The sequence below is a fragment of the Gopherus flavomarginatus genome, chromosome 10, assembly GCF_025201925.1.
Source record: "Gopherus flavomarginatus isolate rGopFla2 chromosome 10, rGopFla2.mat.asm, whole genome shotgun sequence".
Lineage (NCBI taxonomy): Eukaryota > Metazoa > Chordata > Testudines > Testudinidae > Gopherus > Gopherus flavomarginatus.
In genome coordinates this window covers 19,174,335-19,192,945 of record NC_066626.1, presented here as the reverse complement: position 1 = coordinate 19,192,945, position 18,611 = coordinate 19,174,335, and the positions used below count along the sequence as shown (strand labels likewise).

The 18,611-nt window shown below is 40.9% G+C and overlaps 1 protein-coding gene across 3 annotated transcripts; it reads right to left on the bottom strand.

Moving 5' to 3' along the window:
- Positions 1 to 95: 95 nt before the first annotated feature.
- MDH1B (malate dehydrogenase 1B) lies at positions 96 to 18,600 on the bottom strand. 3 transcript variants are annotated; one of them, XM_050916160.1, is made up of 14 exons: positions 18,488 to 18,600; positions 15,962 to 16,074; positions 14,178 to 14,312; positions 12,520 to 12,662; positions 11,119 to 11,621; positions 10,128 to 10,269; positions 7,531 to 7,694; positions 6,713 to 6,852; positions 4,361 to 4,409; positions 3,731 to 3,799; positions 2,236 to 2,409; positions 1,797 to 1,871; positions 1,250 to 1,324; positions 96 to 647 (listed from the first exon to the last, which is right to left on the bottom strand). In XM_050916160.1, exons 1-14 carry the CDS (start codon positions 18,507 to 18,509, stop codon positions 571 to 573), a joined length of 1,881 nt encoding a protein of 626 aa, XP_050772117.1. In that variant the 5' UTR covers positions 18,510 to 18,600; the 3' UTR covers positions 96 to 570. The 3 variants fall into 3 exon arrangements, with proteins under 3 accessions (XP_050772117.1, XP_050772120.1, XP_050772119.1); XM_050916163.1 differs by lacking the exon at positions 2,236 to 2,409; XM_050916162.1 differs by lacking the exon at positions 14,178 to 14,312.
- Positions 18,601 to 18,611: the final 11 nt, after the last annotated feature.

The window sequence follows — 18,611 nt, the reverse complement described above, 5'->3', positions numbered from 1 at the left end:
ATATAGAGTCCTATTTGCTGAGCAAAGAGATGCCATTTTTAACTGTCACTTTTCAAACTACACTTTAAATATGTAACATTAATGCTATGCTGGAATCATTTCAATTTCTTATTTTAATACAATATTAATATTACTAATTCAAACATACAGGTATCAGAAAACAAATAAAAGTAAAACAGCATTTTAAAAAAGGGATGCTTAAAGTTAAGCTCTCGTTTTTGAAAATTTTGGCCTAAGATTTTTGCTTAGGCTGTTAAATATTTACTTTAATATACAGCACATGCAATATGAATTACTTATTGATAAAATAATTTTAACATTTTCATTTATTGAATTTGTGTTTAAATTTGCAGCCCTATAGAATCAATTACCATGAGGTGTGTGTGTGTGTGGTGGGTTGTTTTTTTTTTTTTTCAAATGTGCCAGTTCCTATACATTCTTAAATAACTACTACAAAAGAAAACCTGTAAAGGTTCAAAGCCATGAATGTGTCTCTGTCAGATCACAGAAGTAATATGTTCCAAGTACAATAGCATATCCCTTGCCGTAGTTTACTTGATCAGAAATTATTTAAGGGTTTTCATTGTTTTCTGCATTGCTCAGACTGGTCTCTGATTGATTTAAGCTCTCAGAGGAAGTTTCAGGATCTGTAAAAACAGATTTAAAATATTTTAGGTTTACAAGACGTTCTCTTTTTTTGGAGTTTCTCCCTATTTGTTCTGTTTTCTGATGGTCTGTAGGATCCAGATCATGCCCTCTGTGGAAATTTCCATCTTAAAGTAGCCAGTACATGTGTGTCTACCTGAGCTGTGAATCACATCTCCCAACTTCTGCATAGACATTCCCTTAGGGAGTAAGTAAAATTCATTGGCCAGGTTTTCCAAAGAGCTCATCTCCCAGATAGGCACCTAAATGATGTGGCCAGACTTTTAAAAGGGCTCAGCTACCAACAATCCCCACTGAGAAGCTTTTAACACCTGCTTTTCTTGTTTATGCTACACTTTCCATTAACTGAATGGATAAATCTTTATATTCTGTTTTAAATTAAACCAACTGGTTCAGTGATTGAATAAACTATTTAGACCTGGTATTTTGCTATCCTGTTTACTTACAAAAGTTTTCCATTGTTTTGTTTCTGGCCCCCTGTGAAAAGTTTATTATTTGTATGCAGGTTTGTCAAAAGGTGTTAGAGCTACAATTTGAACGTTATCAACAATTAAAAAAATCATATTTAGGCATCTTGGTCTACCATCTATAGGCACTTGGACTTTTTCTTCTTCCAGCATCTCTGACTGAAGTAACCCATCGGGTGGAGCTTCAGGTTCTGTAATAAACAAAATGAAAGGACCAAAATGTTCTACCTTTACTACAGTTATGCCTGGGTACATAAATCTTCCACAGAGAAAGGACAAAGAAAGCTCAACCTTAACTATTCCTCTTGCTTATATATATTCTTACATAGGAGTTGTCATTTACTATATCTGACCTCCTGAGGAGGTGGCAGCTTGGGGCTCTGAAATACTTCTTTTTACCTGTGAATACCATTGTTCAGTATAACCTGAATGTGAATATTTTGGACAACAAAGGAAGATAAATATAAAAGGTGAAATCCTAGCCTCATTGACTTCAGTGGGACCAGGATTGCACAGAAGAAGCTTTGCTCTCTTGTCTGCGAATGTCACATTTGCATTGTTTTTGTTTTTCAACCTGCTTCTGCATAAAGAGCACCCGCCCTCAGATGTTATCAACAAGGAAAATTTTGTAGAAACTGTAATATTCTGGAATATATAGTTTACCATCAGTAGTTGCTTGGACTTTTTCTCCTTCCTGGGTCTCTGGCTGAAGTAAGCCATTGGATAAGGTGTCCAGGTCTGTAGAAACAAAATAATAGAATGCTCTGTGTTTTAAAACACACATCTCCTCATACTTAAATATACAGGGCAACAGGAAAGGCATTTTGATATGTTTTGCTATTATCTGAATAATATGATGCTATGAAGATTTGATCCTAAGACCCCCCCAAAGCCTTAGGGAAACTTGACTTGCAGGGTTCTCCGCCAATTGAGTATTTAGGTTACTACTGGCTAGCTGACTGCCTGTAGCTAAATTGCTCTTCTGCTGAGCTGCCAGTGTTTCCTTTTTTGCCACAAAGTATGAGGCAGTTTTGCAAAAGAGCAGCACAGGGCACCAGGTGGCAGCCAGGTAGGAAGAGTCCTGTTCTCACTTGAAGTCTACCTCTGAGAGCACCAGGATGTGGCCAGTGTGGATCACTGAGCTCTTCATATATCAAGAATTCATCACTGGGGCTGTGGACTATGATGAGAGACCAAAATACTCCGGGGGTCACTGGAGGTTTGGAGCTGCAGCAATACCACTCCCATTCCTCTTCCTGTTTCCCAGTATGTGCATCTATAGAGTGGATGGGAAAGAAGAAAAGTTTTCGGGGAAAGAGAGTTGATATGACCTGAAAGAGAAGGAATTTTAGGGGATCTGAGCGAGGGAAAGCAATTTAGGACCAGGGGAAATAGCAGCACCTGTGTAAGGGAAAGGAGATAACTGGGGCATTATGAGAACAAGAGGAAAGAGATTTTGGGGGACTGAGAAATAAGATAGGAGAAAACTCAGTGGAAATGAGAAGAATCCAGGGAAAGAGGGATAGTGAGAAAGGACACAAAGGAAGAGTGAGAGAGACATGGAATGTGTAAAAACTAAAATTGAGAGAGAACTGTAGTTTAAAAAGATGAAAAAAGAGAACATGGAATGTAGCTAAGAAAATAAAACTTGGAGATGGAAGGAAGGAGAGCAAAAAATGGGAAAACAGAATAAACCCCAAAAACACACAGCTTTCAGATTAGGAAATTTTCAATTTAATGGATGCTCTTTCTTTTTTCCCTAATGTAATCATCCTGAAGTGACAAGGCAGAGAATCCAAGTAGCAAAACTGTTGGGAAATGAAGCAACGAAGAGGTGGATTAGGACTTGGCCTTGCATTGTGGATGGGAAAAATAGATTGGGGAAGGCTCAAGAGTTTGTCATGGTATTATGATGTGGTTTGCAGATCCCGTCAAACTAATCCTGCTCATCTGTCAAACTCCCAAAATAGAGATGATGAAATTAATGTCAAGCAGGTTTAAAACAACTAAAAGGAAATTGTTCTTCACACAGCGCACAGTCAACTTGTGGAACTCCTTGCCTGAGGAGGTTGTGAAGGTTAGGACTATAACAGGGTTTAAAAGAGAACTGGATAAATTCATGGAGGTTAAGTCCATTAATGGCTATTAGCCAGGATGGGTAAGGAATGATGTCTCCAGCCTCTGTTTGTCAGAAGGTGGTGATGGACGGCAGGAGAGAGATAACTTGATCCTTAGCTGTTAGGTTCACAACCTCTGGGGCACCTGGCATTGGCCACTGTCGGTAGATAGGATACTGGGCTGGATGGACCTTTCGTTTGACCTAGTACGGCCATTCTTATGTTCTTAGAAGAGATACTGGATTTTCTGTAAATATTGATAGAGTTCGGTTTATGTGGTTATGCACTTGAACTTTGCCATGGTAACCTGGGAATTTTACTTTAAGTGAAGCCAAGTGGATCAATAATTCAGTGCTGGTATAAAAAATCTCTCCTTTCTTGTAATTGGGACCTCCCGAGGAAGTGACAAGATCTAACAGTGAAATACTGGATTTAACTTCCCTGAAATAATTGGGGCTACTATCATGTTTTTTAGCCTACCCTCTGGGGGTGTTTGAACGTTTTCCTCTTCTAGAAGTGCTAGCAGATTGAAGCCATTGAATGCAGGTTCTGTAAAAAAACATCCAAATGAAAAGATTCAAATTCACATTTACAACAGCCCTTTTTGCATCTGAGGTTTTCCCTTTTTTTTTTTTAAATGGCAGGTGGTTAACAAAGAGGCCAAAAGAGCCCATGATATACCAGAGTAGCTTCAAAAACATTAACCAAGACATACGGCAAAAGTATTTTCCAATTAGTCAGTTCAATATGGAAAGAGGCTTAATGTTCAACATTAAACAATGACAGATATAAATCCTACATCCCAACTCAAGTGATGATAGTCATAGTCTCTGAATGCTAGAAGATCAACAAACCAAAACATGACTGCCATCATCTAGTCCTGCACTCTCTAAGGGCTATGAGATTTCAACAGTTGGTAGGATCAGTACCCTTAATACCAGCACTTAAAATAACTTCAGAAATCCAGAAGGCAGAATTTTAATCCACTGGAAAAAAAGTCATACAACCCAGTCATCACACCCATTACTTTAAATTTCCCTCAAAATCTTATTTTATGTCCTCCGTTATATGACACAGCTTTAAACCAATATTTACTACTAATGGTTTTACCTTTATATGGACGCATTTCTGGTATTTCCCCTAGTGCAACTTGTTTTTCCTACATGAGAAAGAGAGCTTTACTATCATATACTATTTACAAGAGTTACAATTTCTAGCATGAATTTAAAATGTTCGGATGAAGATACCCTCTACATACTATTAACATGACTAAAGAGAAAAAATGAATGATGCTGAAGTGAAGTGTTTGAGATCAGTCCTCTTGTATTCAATATTAATAACAATTTTCAACTTATTGTGAATGACACACTGAAAAGAAATAGCTGTTTAGCTTATTTTGTGTTTTATGAGAAATTCTAGGCTTTGAAAAAACCCAGTATTTGAAAAAAACCTTCAGTATTTGCACATATGGCACACCACAGTCATACCAGCAGACAGTCAGTCTGCCATGGTACTGTCATAAATATGGTACAGCCAAAACAAAATGGTCCAATCAGCCACTCAGAATGCAACTGGAAAATTAAGGCAGAATTTCTGTCCGGCACAGTACAAAACACACTAACTTTTGGGTGCAAAATCTATATTGGCTCATGTTAACTACTACTATGTGCTAATAGGCAATTAGTTGTTCAGTTGCCGAATCTGCATACATAAATGCTAGTTTACACATGCCACTATAAAATTTTTGTATATTCAACAATGGTGTGTGTGCATTTTGTAGGGGTCTCATTTGGCAGATGGGTCTCAGCATCCAAAACTATAATACAGCCCATGATGGGGTGTTCATCCCACACCAGCCTGGAAGGTTAACACACCTTCCAGGCTGTTGTGGGATGAACACCCCATCATGGGCTGTATTATAGTTTTGGATGCTGAGACCCATCTGCCAAATGAGACCCCTACAAAATGCACACACACCATGAGGCTCAGAAAGGGCCATTTAACCAGCTAGGCCACAGCTGAGGAGAATTAGGTGGCCTAAGTAATCCCCTGAATGATGACAAGACCATGGTCTGGAATTGAGCAGGCTACCATTGCTAGAGATAGGTCCCTGGACTGGAACCCAAAGTAGTGGGCGGGTCTGGGTTCCCTATCAGCCACTGGGGAATTGCCTGAGACTGTTGGTATGGAAAGATTTTGATAGTCCAGAAGGTGAACCACTTAGTGACCTGACTGGAGGACTGAGTCACTGTCATAAACAGATAAGTAAGAGTTAATAGAACAGAAGTACTTCATATCTCTTTTGCCTGGAAAGAGTTAACAAGATCAGTGAGCCTGGCTGTCACCTGACCAGAGGACCAATCAGGGGACAGGATACTTTCAAATCTTGAGGGAGGGAAGTTTTGTGTGTGGTTAGTTTTTGGTTGTTGTTCTCTCTGGGTTCTGAGAGTGACTACACGTGCAACCAGGTTTCTCTCCAATCTCTCTGATACAGTCTCTTATATGTCCAGAAGAGTAAGTACTAGGTAGATAAAGCGAGTTAGGCTTATGTTTGTTTTCTTTATTTGCAAATGTGTATTTGGCTGGAAGGAGTTTAAATTTGTATTTTGCTGAAAGGATTTTAATTTGTACTTGTATACTTAGGCTGGGAGGGTATTCCCAGTGTCTATAGCTGAAAGACCCTGTAACATATTCCATCTTAAATTTACAAAGATAATTTTTACTGTTTTTTCTTTCTTTAATTAAAACCTTTTCGTGTTTAAGAACCTGATTGTTTTTTTATTCTGGTGAGACCCCAGGGGACTGGGTCTGGATCCACCAGGGAATTGGTGGGGAGAAAGGAGGGAAGGGGGAGAGAAAGGTTAATTTTCTCTCTCTGTGTTAGGATTACTTTCTCTCTCAGGGAGAGTCTGGGAGGAGGAGAGAGAAGGAGGGGGAAAGGTGAATTTTCCTCTCTGTTTTAAGATTCAAGGAGTTTGAATCACAGTGATCTTCCAGGGTAACCCAGGGAGGGGAAGCCTGGGAGAGGCAACGGTGAGGGAAAGGGTTTACTTTCCTTGTGTTAAGATCCAGAGGATCTGGGTCTTGGGGGTCCCCGGACAAGGTTTTGGGGGGACCAGAGTGTACCAGGCACTGGAATTCCTGGTTGGTGGCAGCGCTACAAGTACTAAGCTGGTAATTGAGCTTAGAGGAATTCATGCTGGTACTCCATATTTTGGACGCTAAGGTTCAGAGTGGGGAATTATACCATGACAGTCACGAAGAGGAAGTTGCAGCTCCTGGAGCGAGAGAGTGGCCGCAGAGTGAGAGTGACAGAGTGCAATCACAGAAAGGGGCATTGGCCTGGCAGTGCTAATCCCCAGAACAACCAGGAGGAGGCACTTCCAAGCGGTGAGTAGAGCACCCTGTGACATACCCATAGATGATTGAATGGAAATAATACTAGATGGAGAGTGACATCACCTGTATCAGATCATGGGCTAAACGCTTCAAAGCTTCTTGAGTTTCTTCACTAATTTCTGTTTCTGTAATGACCTCCCAGCTACCATCCCGGAACCTCACAGGCATGGAGAAGATAATCCCTTCAGGGATACAAAATTGACCTAAAGAAAAAATTCCCCGCAAACATGTTTCTTGCTGATCAAAACACACAGTGATGTGCTCAAATACTGTAGTAGTGAGTAGCAATCTAAAACTCTAAAATAGACAGATTATTGCCTTTCTCATCGTACAATTCAAAGAACACTGAACTCCCTGATTCATCATGACTGCAAGTTTTAATTAGGAATCCACAAAATCATTGTGTACCTTAACACGAGATATGCAAAATTCCTTATTTCCATCTCTTCTTTAAATGGCACATTTGAAAATATTTCTAAATGTATTTGGACTCATAATCACAGTTAAAGGACATTCTTTCAAAATGTAGCCCAAAGAATCAATAAGGAATTTAAAAATCCTTTCTACAAAGCAGTGACTACCTAAAATCAATTGAATTAGTGGGTTAAAATAGAGGGACAGGAAAATGAAACCACAAAAATACCTGAGTAATTTTGTGAGATACATGTAAAAAGTACACACAGCATTCTAGGATCTTTGAAGAATAATTCCTTAGATTTGGAAGCTCTTGTGTTAAGAAGAAAAATTATCCTCAGAGAATCATGATTTAATTGAAAATTGTTAAAGATCTGAATTAAAAAATTACTATTACACTTATTGAAGGACGCTACAGAGTAAAGCAAAATCTTCACAGTATGTGTGAAATACAAATAGAAATTTACCTTCGCTGAGTATTCCCATTGAGACAATCTCCCCAGGAGGAGAGTCTTGATACCAGTATCTCAGCACAGTAGCTATTACATGAGCAGGTGACATGCCTAAGCAGTGATGCCCTCGGGAACTCAGGGAACTCAGTACAAATGCAAATTCTGAACGCACCCAGTTGCTGTCATCAAGAAAGGAGAGATTTTTAATATAATTATGGAAGACTCAAGATCAGGTAGTCTTCTAGATTAAATAAGAACTAAAGACAGTGGGAGATGTCAGTATGGACTAATACAGTTCTCAAATAGGGGTTCTCAAACTTCATTGCACCATGACCCCCTTCTGACAACAAAAATTACTACATGACCCCAGGAGCGTGGACCGAAGCCTGAGTCCACTTGATTCCCACTGCCCTGGATGGGGATCCAAAGCGAAAGCCCCACTGCCTAGGCAAGGTAGGAGTCAAAGCCGAAGCCCAAGGGCTTCAGCCCCAGCCAGGAGGCCTATAACCTGACTCCCACCACCCAGGGCTGAATCCCTTGGGCTTCAGCTTTGGACCCTGGCTTCTGCCCCAAGCCACAGCAACTGTAAGCTAGCTCTGGCAACCCCATTAAAATGACCCACTCTGGGGTCCCAACCCACAGTTTGAGAATCGCTGGACTAATTCAATCTTGAGAGCTTAAAGCTAGTCACCTACAGCTATAGATAAAAGCACAGAGGTAGAAGTGGCCTGGTTGTCAGAGGTGAAGAGTGTTGTAGGTGCAGGTCATTTATTCAGATGCCTTCTTTCAGCATTCTAAATTGTAGTGGGGACTCCAGAAGGCCCTTTTGGTGGAGGTAACCGGGGGAATGTGCTAAATCTGCAAATCCTTGATCATAACCTTTCCGCTGCTCCCTTGTGGCTGCAGGGTCCCCTCAGAACACAGACTGTTCGACTAGTGCTGTCAAGTTAATAAAGCCAGGTTTTCAAAGGTATTTAGGCACTGTCATAAACAGATAGTAAAGGGTTAACAAGTCCAGTAAACCTGGCTAACACCTGACCAGAGGACCAATCAGGAGACAAGATACCTTCAAATCTCGGTGGAGGGAAGCCTTTGTTTGTGCTTTCTGGGTTTTTTCTTTGCTCTCTCTGGGTTCTGAGAGGGACCAGACATGTAAGCAGATATCTCTAAGTTTCTGAAACAACCTCTTCTGTTCAATTTAGTAAGTACCAGTTAGAAAGGCAGTTTAGTCTTTTTTGTTTGTTTTCTTTATTTGCAAATGCGTATTTGCTGGAAGGATTGTATCTCTGTTGTTGCAACTTGTATTTGTGCTGGGGGGAGGATTCTCCCTGGTGTCTATAAGCTGAAAGACCCTGTAACATTTCCCATCTTGATTTTACAGAAACAACTTTTACTTTTTTCTTTCTTTTATTAAAAGCTTTTCTTTTTATAGAACCTGATTGATTTTTTGGTTATCTTGTGTAAGACCCAAGGGGAGGGAGTCTGCACTCACCAGGGAATTGGTGGGAGGAAGGAGAGAAGAGGGGAGGAAAAGCCTGATTTTTCTCTGTGTTAAGATTACTGTCTCTCTCTCAGGGAGAGTCTGGGAGGGGGAGAGAAGGGGGGGAGGTGAATTTCCTCTCTGTTTTAAAATTCAAGGAGTTGAATCACAGCAATCTCCTAGTGTAACCCAGGGAAGGGAGGATCTGGGAGAAAGAGAAGATGGGAATGGTTTATTTCCCTTTGTTTTGAGACCCAAGGGGCTTTGGGTCTTGGGGTCCCCAGGGAAGGGTTTGGGGGCCAGAAAGTGGGTGGTGGCAGCTCTACCATTTCTAAGCTAGTAATTAAGCTTAGGGGGATTCATGCTGGTACTCCATCTTTTGGACACTAAGGTTCAGAGTGGGGGTTCATACCATGACAGGCACATAAAGATGTAGACAGGTGCCTTAGCTGGTTTGTCAATAAAGATTAGGGCCTGGATCCACAAAGGGACACCAAGCATCACAACCTCTAACTTTTAGGCACCTAGAAAATCACAGGAACAGCACTGTGATCCACAAAGCCTGGGTTAGGTGCCAAGGCTCCTTGTACAATGCATGAGGGGAGACAGGCACCTTAGCATTGTAGGCCTCACTTGGCATGAGTAACTAGACAGAGGCGAGGCCTCATTTCTTGGGAGACAGAATTATGGAGGTAAATGGATTAGCAGGCTGGAAACAGTGTCTGTATTAACTAAGATAAGGGGGAACATCCAGGGAATCATTTACAATGGACAAGACAACAATGTATAAAATAAAGCCTGGAATGTAAGGTGAGGTAAAGAGTAAGTCAAACACTAACAAAGTAATAAAGTCAATACCAAAACATGATGCTATGTATAGCAAATTAATGTGACGTGTAAATGTGTATATAAAGGAGGGGGGGGGGGTTCTGTGTAACTTTGGATGCATGATATACCCTGTACCCACCCACTACATTTGTCTGATCAACTCAGTGTAGCTTTAGTATTATGCTAGAAAGTATCATCTTTAATAATAATAATCTCCATATGTTTGTGAGTGGTCTCAGGTTGATATGGATTTAAAAAGGGTAACATTTAAAAGATCAAAACGAAAAACAAATGTATACTGTACCCATCATAGATCATGTCCAGCAAATGACGTGAAAAGTTAGGTGGGCCCCAGATAGCACTGTCATATTTGTAAACTTTTGCTTTAGACAGATCAACGTAGCTATTGCCACTGATATTACCCCAAACAATCACATCTTTGACTCCTGTAACAAAGAAGAATATATAAAGATGAGTGAACAGAAAGATTTTGTGTTTTAAATGCCTACTGCCTTGGAGCAGGAGTCATTTTACCTCAAAACTGCTACAATAACAAAAAAGAACTTAATGTATGAAACCCAGACAGAAATTGAAGAAGGAACTTTAACCTATCTGATGCCGTTGTATACATTAGTGCAGAGGTTCTTCAACTGGGGGTCGGGACCCCTTAGGCGGTTGCGAGATTATTACATGGGGGCGTCACGAGCTGTCAACCTCCACCCCAACCCTGCTTTGCCTCCAGCATTTATAATGGTGTTAAATATATATATAAAAAAATTAATTTATAAAGGAAGGGGTCATACTCAGAGGCTTGCTGTGTGAAAGGCATCACCAGTACAAAAGTTTGAGAATCACTGCATTAATGTATATCGTAGTGCCTATTTAAGTTACTGGATAACAAATCAGAATAAATTGCAATCATGGTAATATTACTTTTAAAGCCTTAGGTACCAATTCTTAATGGTGAACTGTAAAAGATAATTAAATAAAAAATCAAACTGCTTTGGTGAATACCAAAATAGCAAATACCCGGTGAATTCCCCAAATAATAGGATATTTAACATATTAACTTCAAAGAAAGGTGGTGATTGCACCTGCAAAAATGAGTGTGCAGCCTTGTACTTATAAATGTCTGCACTTCTCTTATGTAGAATCCCACATTTGCAGGTGTAATGGGTATACTTCTGTTTTTACATATACTCCAACTGCATCCTGCTTTGAAAATGTGTTAATTCTGACCACTGAAGTTCCCAGATTGTGACTGATATTGAAGAGTACAAATACAAATTACTCACCTGCTGAATTCATATTCAGTTTCCTGGCCAGCATAGCTTTAGCTGCATTTTCCAAGAACGTTGCCACAGCGACAATATTCTGGCCATCAATGGATGGGGCAAATGTCATAATCATTAATGCCCTAAGGTTCACAAAGGTTTTTCCTGACACAATAACTTTGACCCTGCTGTTGGCATTCTTCTCAATCAGGGAACCATACACCTTACATTGCTCAGTCACCTGTCTGATGCAGTCTTCAAGTGATGGGATCTCGTGTTGAAAGAGGATATCATCAAGCAAAACTACAATATCAGCCTGAACAAAGGCATCATCTAATTCAGTGTGCATTGAGACACTGCGAAGGAGGGGGAATGCTAAGTCTTCAGCCTCCATTACAATACCATGCAGAATTTCCTTGTACTGGCTACTGTCAAGCAGATGAATGCTAACCTCTGTTGCCATCCCAAACACTTCTCCATTAGCCAATAATGGAATCAGGTTATAGCAGGCAGGAGCTGATGCACTGATGAGAAAATTTAGATATGGAAAATCTTCGTTAATCAGTAAATGCTCCTGTCTGTACTATAAAATGTATTATAAAAATGAATGACAAAGAACTTAGTCTTGTAGCTGATTAATATTCAAATGATCTATTACCTTATATCATTTCAGTCTTGCTTTCATATCATTTCGTGTATTAGCATAATGCTGCAATGTTTGGATTACCAACACTATATGGGAATATTTATTCATGTGAAAATTTCCTCTATGCTTTAAAATAAAAAAAATCATCAAAATATTTCTATTGGGTTCTGCTATTGTAACAATGTTCTTTTTCCAAAGGTCATTTGGGGGCTAAATTTGGTCGAACAGTGTCCCTTTAAGTTCATATCACCTTGCCAGGTTTTTTGGGGGGAAAAGGGGGCACAAGAAGGATTAGATTGGGGGGGAAGTTTAGAAGCTGCAAACAAAACAAATACCTTCTGGAATATCTATTAAATGCCCATAAACAATAGTGACAAGTGCAGTAAAAATGACTAAATATATACAACCTATTCCAAGTAAACGAATCAGCAAGTACATGAAGAATTTAGTGCTTTATTTATAGTATTTTTTAAAACAAATTGCTACAGCTATGGACAATGTTTTACAAAAAGAGCTTTTTAATTTACATTAAAATTTAATTAAAAGGGACATCAGAAGTTGATGTAGTAATGTGTTTTAAGGTTTAGGATTTTAAAGAAAGAATTTACAAAAAAGATAAATTACTTGTAAAGTGTATGTACTTCAGTTAATATAAACAATATCAAAATGTATATGTGCAAGCCCCACATTCATTTAATCAGCTGAAGAAAGACTGTATGAGAAGAAATACATTATTCTAAAGCTGAATGAATATTACTGTGCTTTTGCTTTCTCACCTGCTGATCCAGACCTGCAAGGGGTTGATAAGACTTTTAATATATTCCTTCTCTTTCTCAATTTCTATGTGGGTCTGCAAATTCTCCTTAGCAATTCTCAGCATCTGCTCACTCAGCATGTCCGAGGTGATGCCATAGTAATGCTCACAATGAAGAAAGGACATTCAGTAATTAGAGTGTGGCCCCAACACAACTAAGTTTTACCACATAAAATAATGTTATGTAACATCTCAAAAAGGAGGAAGGAATGAGAAAAGACTGCAAAATGTTGATTAGCAGTACAGTAACTCCTCACTTAACGTTATAGTTATGTTTCTGAAAAATGCAACTTTAAGTGAAACGATGTTAAATGAATCCAATTTTCCCATAAGATTTAATGTAAATGCGGGGGGTTAGGTCCCAAGGAAATTTTTGGAGGGCAGACAAAAGGCATTATATACTTTACAGTACTGTACTGTGGTGGGGAGGTGCCCCTGGCTTACCCCACACAAGCTCAGTCCGGGGCAGACAATGAGGCAGGCAAGAACGCTAGGAAGCACCTTGCGCAGCAGTAGCTTCCCCCCCAGAAGAACAGGTGCTGACTTTGCTGGGGGATGCTCCAGGCCTGCCTCTTCCCACCCCCATTCCACCTCTTCCCTGGAGCATGCTGTGTCCCTGCTCCTTCCCCTTCCTCCCAGTGCTTCCCTGCTACCAAACAGCTGATTGGCAGCACTGAGGACTTTGTGGGAGGGAGTGGGAGGAGAAGAGATGCGGTGCTTCCCCGCTCCTCCCTCTCCCACCAATGGCAGATTTAGAGTTAGTGGGACCCTGTGCTCAGCTTCATTTTTGGGCACCCCTACCATGGGGGGAGCATTCTCTCTTATCTCCCCCCCCCATTTTTCATTCTTTTTTCTCCATTCTCCTCCTGGGGCTCAGGGATGGGAGTGCAGGGTCTGGGAGGGAGTCAGGGTGCAGGAGGGTGCTCAGGGTTGGGTGAGGGGTCTGGGAGGGAGTTAGGGTGCGGGAGGGAGCTCAGGGTCGGGGTGTGGGAGAAGGCCCAGGGCTGAGGCAGGTAGGAGGTGCAGAGCACTTACCTGAGGCAGCTCCTGTTTGGTGCAAGGGGTGTGCAGGTGGCTCTGCGCAGTGCAGCACTGCCCCCCTGGCTGGGATTCTGGGATTCAAAGCACCGTTTGTCTCTGGGCGGCTTTGAAGGGGAAAGCGCCACTTCTCTCCGGCTGCCGGCTGTGTGACTGCCCCTGCTCCTCCTGAGTCCTCCGGCCCGTGCTCACAGGGCCACATTCCGAAAGGGGTTTTAGAGCTGCGGGCCAGGGCCCTGGGCCCCCCTTAGCCCAGGGCCCTGGAGCCCCTAAAGCCCCTGTGTTCCGGGTGGCCCTGCCTGCCGGGGGGGGAGGAGCTTCCCAGCTCCCTCCCTCTCAGAAAGTCCTAAGCACCACCAAACAGGTGTTTGGCGGCAGGGGAAGCACTCGGAGGGAGGAGGCAGAGGCGGAGAAGAGGAACTTGTGCAATGCTCCATTGCAAAGTCAGCCAAATGACATTATAAGGAAGCACTGCACAACTTTAAACGAGCATGTTCCCTAATGGAGCAGAGAGGTAACTTCGAAACAACGTTAAGCGAGAGGATATTAAGTGAGGAGTTACTGTACTGAGAGTCTTTTTACCTGGGCATGCTCCATAAAATCGTTAAATCCTCCCAGAAGCAGGCCCTTCCCTCCACGGTCCAATAATTCCCGCCAAACAATAGGTGAACGTTTGTGTTTCCATCCATTCTTTTCACAGATATCACGAAGCCACTGCTATAGGCAATACACCCAAAACAGTTTTAATTTTTTCACATGCAAAAAGGCAATATTTAAATATTACTGCTGGTACTTTCCAATGTAAGATCGTAATTCTTATCTAAATGCACAGTTGTGGGATACTTCACAGGTCTCCCAAATGTGAATATCTGAAAAACAGAGGAACCTTACCAACCAGATGGCTGCGATGTATTGTGCAAGGAGTTAATTAGCATGAGAACAAAATATCATACTTGTCTCCTTAATCATATCATTGTGAAAAGTATTGCTCAGCTGGTTTAGCAGTGAACTGTAAGAGGTGATACTATCAGTAAAACCTCTCTTACAGCTTTGTCTGCCTCATGAGATAGTTCTGGCATTTTTTTCTAGTAACTTCCCCTAATTTCTCCGCTGCAGGTAAGATATCACCATTACCCTAAATAGCTACCAGCGGTTAGATAATAAAGGAAATTACATCTAAGAGATTTAATTTTTCTGTAACACATGCAAGAAATGCCATTTCAGTAAGGAAGAACTTGAAGGAGGCAACTGTCTTTTTCCATTGTCTTTTTGGTAGCCCTTTTTATTAATAGATATTATTTCAACTGCTTCAAAATAGAAGATTTTTACAGGTGGGCTGAAAGAGTTGTCTAGTTGTTCACTGCAGCTTCTGTAATGTACAGCATTTTATCAAATGCTATTTTGTAACTACTGTCATCCATACAACTACAGCTACTACTTACTATGCTGCACTCTACTCGGTGCGTACCAATTTAGTTTAACTGGTTATTAGAAGCATTCAGGGACATCAATTTCATAAGTCATCTAATACTTTGATGATACTGATTCTTAATTAGTCTGACTTACTCTAGATATGATCTAGTATATTATGGCCACAATAAAAGGGAAATTATCTTCAGCTGGATATTTCTGATACTATCCACTGCACATTCACACACTTAGTGACAGATTCTCATACACTAACGATATTTTACAGCATGCTGCTATTAATATAATGTATTCTTTGTAGTACTATAGCACTTAGACGTATGGACCAGGGCCCCATCGTGTGAGGCACTGTACAAACATACCCCAGAAAGCTCACAGTCTAAGTCAAGAGACAACAGATGGATACTAACAGACAGAGAGGTAAGCACAAGGAAACAATGAGATAGTACTGTCAGAGTACGGTGATCTATGTGACTCCACCAAAGTGCTGTAAAGGGAACCTAAGAGTAAATGAGAATGGGGCTTTTAGTTTCAATACTTTCAGCCATTGTAACATAAAACTGTTCCTTCTCCACAGATTTATTGGCAAATAATGACTGAGAAGGAATATATATTTGAAATACGCACATATTAGAGGATCAGTATATAATAGGCTAAGCAGGCACTTGTACACTGAAGGAAATAGTAACTTCTTTAAGATTTTAATATCAAAATATAATCTTAGACTGATAATCATTCTGCCATCATATTTTGTATTATGATTTGTAAATGTCCCAGACTACAATAGTAATGTGGCGTCTGAAACTCATGTAGTTTTCAGAGCCAGAAAGTGGTGCTAATATGCGCAACAAAGGAAGCACACTGCAGATCAGAGGCACATTCCATGCTCAAACTGAAGCACAAGGGCATCTATTAATGAACTGAATTAAATACCTTACCTCCCACTTGTCAGGATGCTGAGTAATCTTGTGTATCTTGAAATTAGGCAAATTAATCTGAAGATAGTCAGCCAGAAGTTCTGCCTTAGCAAAGTATGGACAGTCTGCCTTACCTGAAAATAAGGGAATTAGCATAACTCTAAGAATTTATTAATCTGATTGGTGAAAGACTCATAAGATACACATTTTGAAAAACAAGTCATTCTGATTCAAAAGAAGGAATAAGAGAGGGGACTTTACAGGACCAGTTTTCTGTGGGCTCAGGAACAGTAGTAGTATAAGGATATTAAATACCAGGAAAGAAAATTTTAGGGAGCTAAGACATCTAAACTCCAGGTCAACAAAACTGCTTATTCACATGCTTAACTTTAGAGGGGTTAAGGAGAATATAGCAGGGGTGATAGTAGCAGTAGGAAGAAAGTCCATTAATAAATGAAGAGGGAGGTGAAATTAATGATGACTCAGAAATAGCTAAGATACTGTATTTATTTTTTCTTTTTTCTTTAAAAAAAATCTGCCTTTAACAAGAAAATAAAAGAAGCTTTGAAAATCCAGAAGTAAGAGAGTCTCTTTAAAAAGCAGAACCTGACTAACTCACACTAATGCCTGGGAGACCCTAATCAGGATAATTGAATCTTATAAATTAGGCTACAATCCTTCAAGGTGCACTGCACAGGCAGATCTCACTGCACCAGGATGGAGCCCGAGTGAAGTCAATAGGAGACTATCCACATGGGAAACTTTACAGGATAGGGACTTAAGTGACAAAACAATTTTTTAAAGTGCAAGGATGCAGAATTAAAGCGCATGCTGTTCATTTATATGTCAAGTGTCATTTTGACTATATATGACTATACTTCAGGATATACTGTGTCAGATGACTTGAGCTTGCACGGCTTGGGCTGTGGAGCTATAAAACTGCAGTGTAGACATCTGGGCATGGAGTGAAACCTGGCTTTGGGATCCCATGAGGAGGGAGGGTCCCAGAGCCCAGGCTCCAGACCAAACCCAAACATGCACGCTGCAATTTTTCAGCCCCACAGGCTGAGTCAGCTGACATGGGTGTTTAGTTACAGCATAGACACACTCTAAATATTCTGTAGCATACTTTGTAAATGTAATGAAGATGTAGTAATATGTGACATCACTACAGCACTCTGTGCTATTACATTTTTGCTGAGATGGGAAGACAACACCACTACTTGTAAGAATTATAAGTCTGCAGAATAGCAATATTCTACTGTACTGGTAAAGAACAGGTAAGACTTAAAAAATGTGAACATATCAGTCTTTCTAGATGATATACATGCTTGAAAATCAGTTTAGGAAAGCAGCCTAATTCAGGATTGCATTTAACTGCCTGCTTAAATTTATATCCCATTGAAGTAAATTACCTTCATGAATGAGGGGAAAAAAATGGGAGGTAATGTATTGGATTTTAGTAAACCATTTGATAAAGTTTCTCGTGAAATCTTACTCTTCAACTATATTCAAATTGGTTTAGCTAGGAACTGTGCCATTGGTTCTGAACACTGGCTTGCCAGTCATAAAGCAAGTGTAATGATAAAGATATAATATTTACTGTTGTTGTTATCTTAACATCTTCATTAATGAGCCACAACAGAAAAAATTTTTTTTCCAAATGAGACCAAGTTGAGAGTTGTATGATTTATACTCGTCACATTATTGCTACCACTGGACACAGAATAATTTTAAAAAACAGCCAAAACGTAACAAAATGAAATTTCATTTGAAAAAAGAAGTAATATATCTGGAATAAAATAATCAAAAATACTAGGACACCATGGAAGAAAGAAACCAAACCCAATAATATGGAATGAAGACAAGGTCTGATAGTAGACAGCAAATCAGATGTATTTGCAACATGATGTGACAGCAAATATAAAATGCATGTGCAAATGAACAGGGCAGTTCGATAGGCCCTCTATGCTGCAATCATGGACCACTCTTGGACACTAAGGCCTGCAATAATGAGTGTGCTGAAGGGTAACATTTAGTCTGAGTGTAAGGGAACTCTTCCTGGCACTGAGATGTATAAGGCTCCCAGGGAGAGCAGGTGAGGCCTCAGCCCTACAACCAGACTGGGCAAAACACTACAGAATGTGAAACAAACCTATGCGCCCCAAAGGGTATGAATTGAGTGAGCATGGAGCTGCCCCAAAATTCCCTAACTGCCCCCACAGCCCTCCCTGGCCCCTCTAACTAGCCCCATAACCCTTCCTTACCCCTCTAACTGCCCTATACTGCTCTAACTACCCCCATAGCCCTCTAATTACCCCATGCTCCTCCAACTGCCTATACCCTTCTCTGCCCCCACATAACCCCCTCTAACTAGCCCCATAACCCCTCCCCCTCCCTCTAACTGCCCCCATAACCCCTCCCCCTCCCTCTAACTGCCCCTCATACCGTGCCCATGTCTCTGTCCCCACTAACTATCTCATAACTAGCTCAGCACCCTCCGCTCCGCCGCCGGGGAGTCCCTGGGGGAGCGGGCGGGTCTCTCACCAGCCAGCACGAACTTTGCCATGGGGTGGCTGGCGGCGGGGCACGAGCCCCTTGGGCAGCGGCTCTTGGCTGTTGCTTAGCAACGTGGAGACGCTGCCTCTAGTCAACCTCGTCGAGCGAGGGA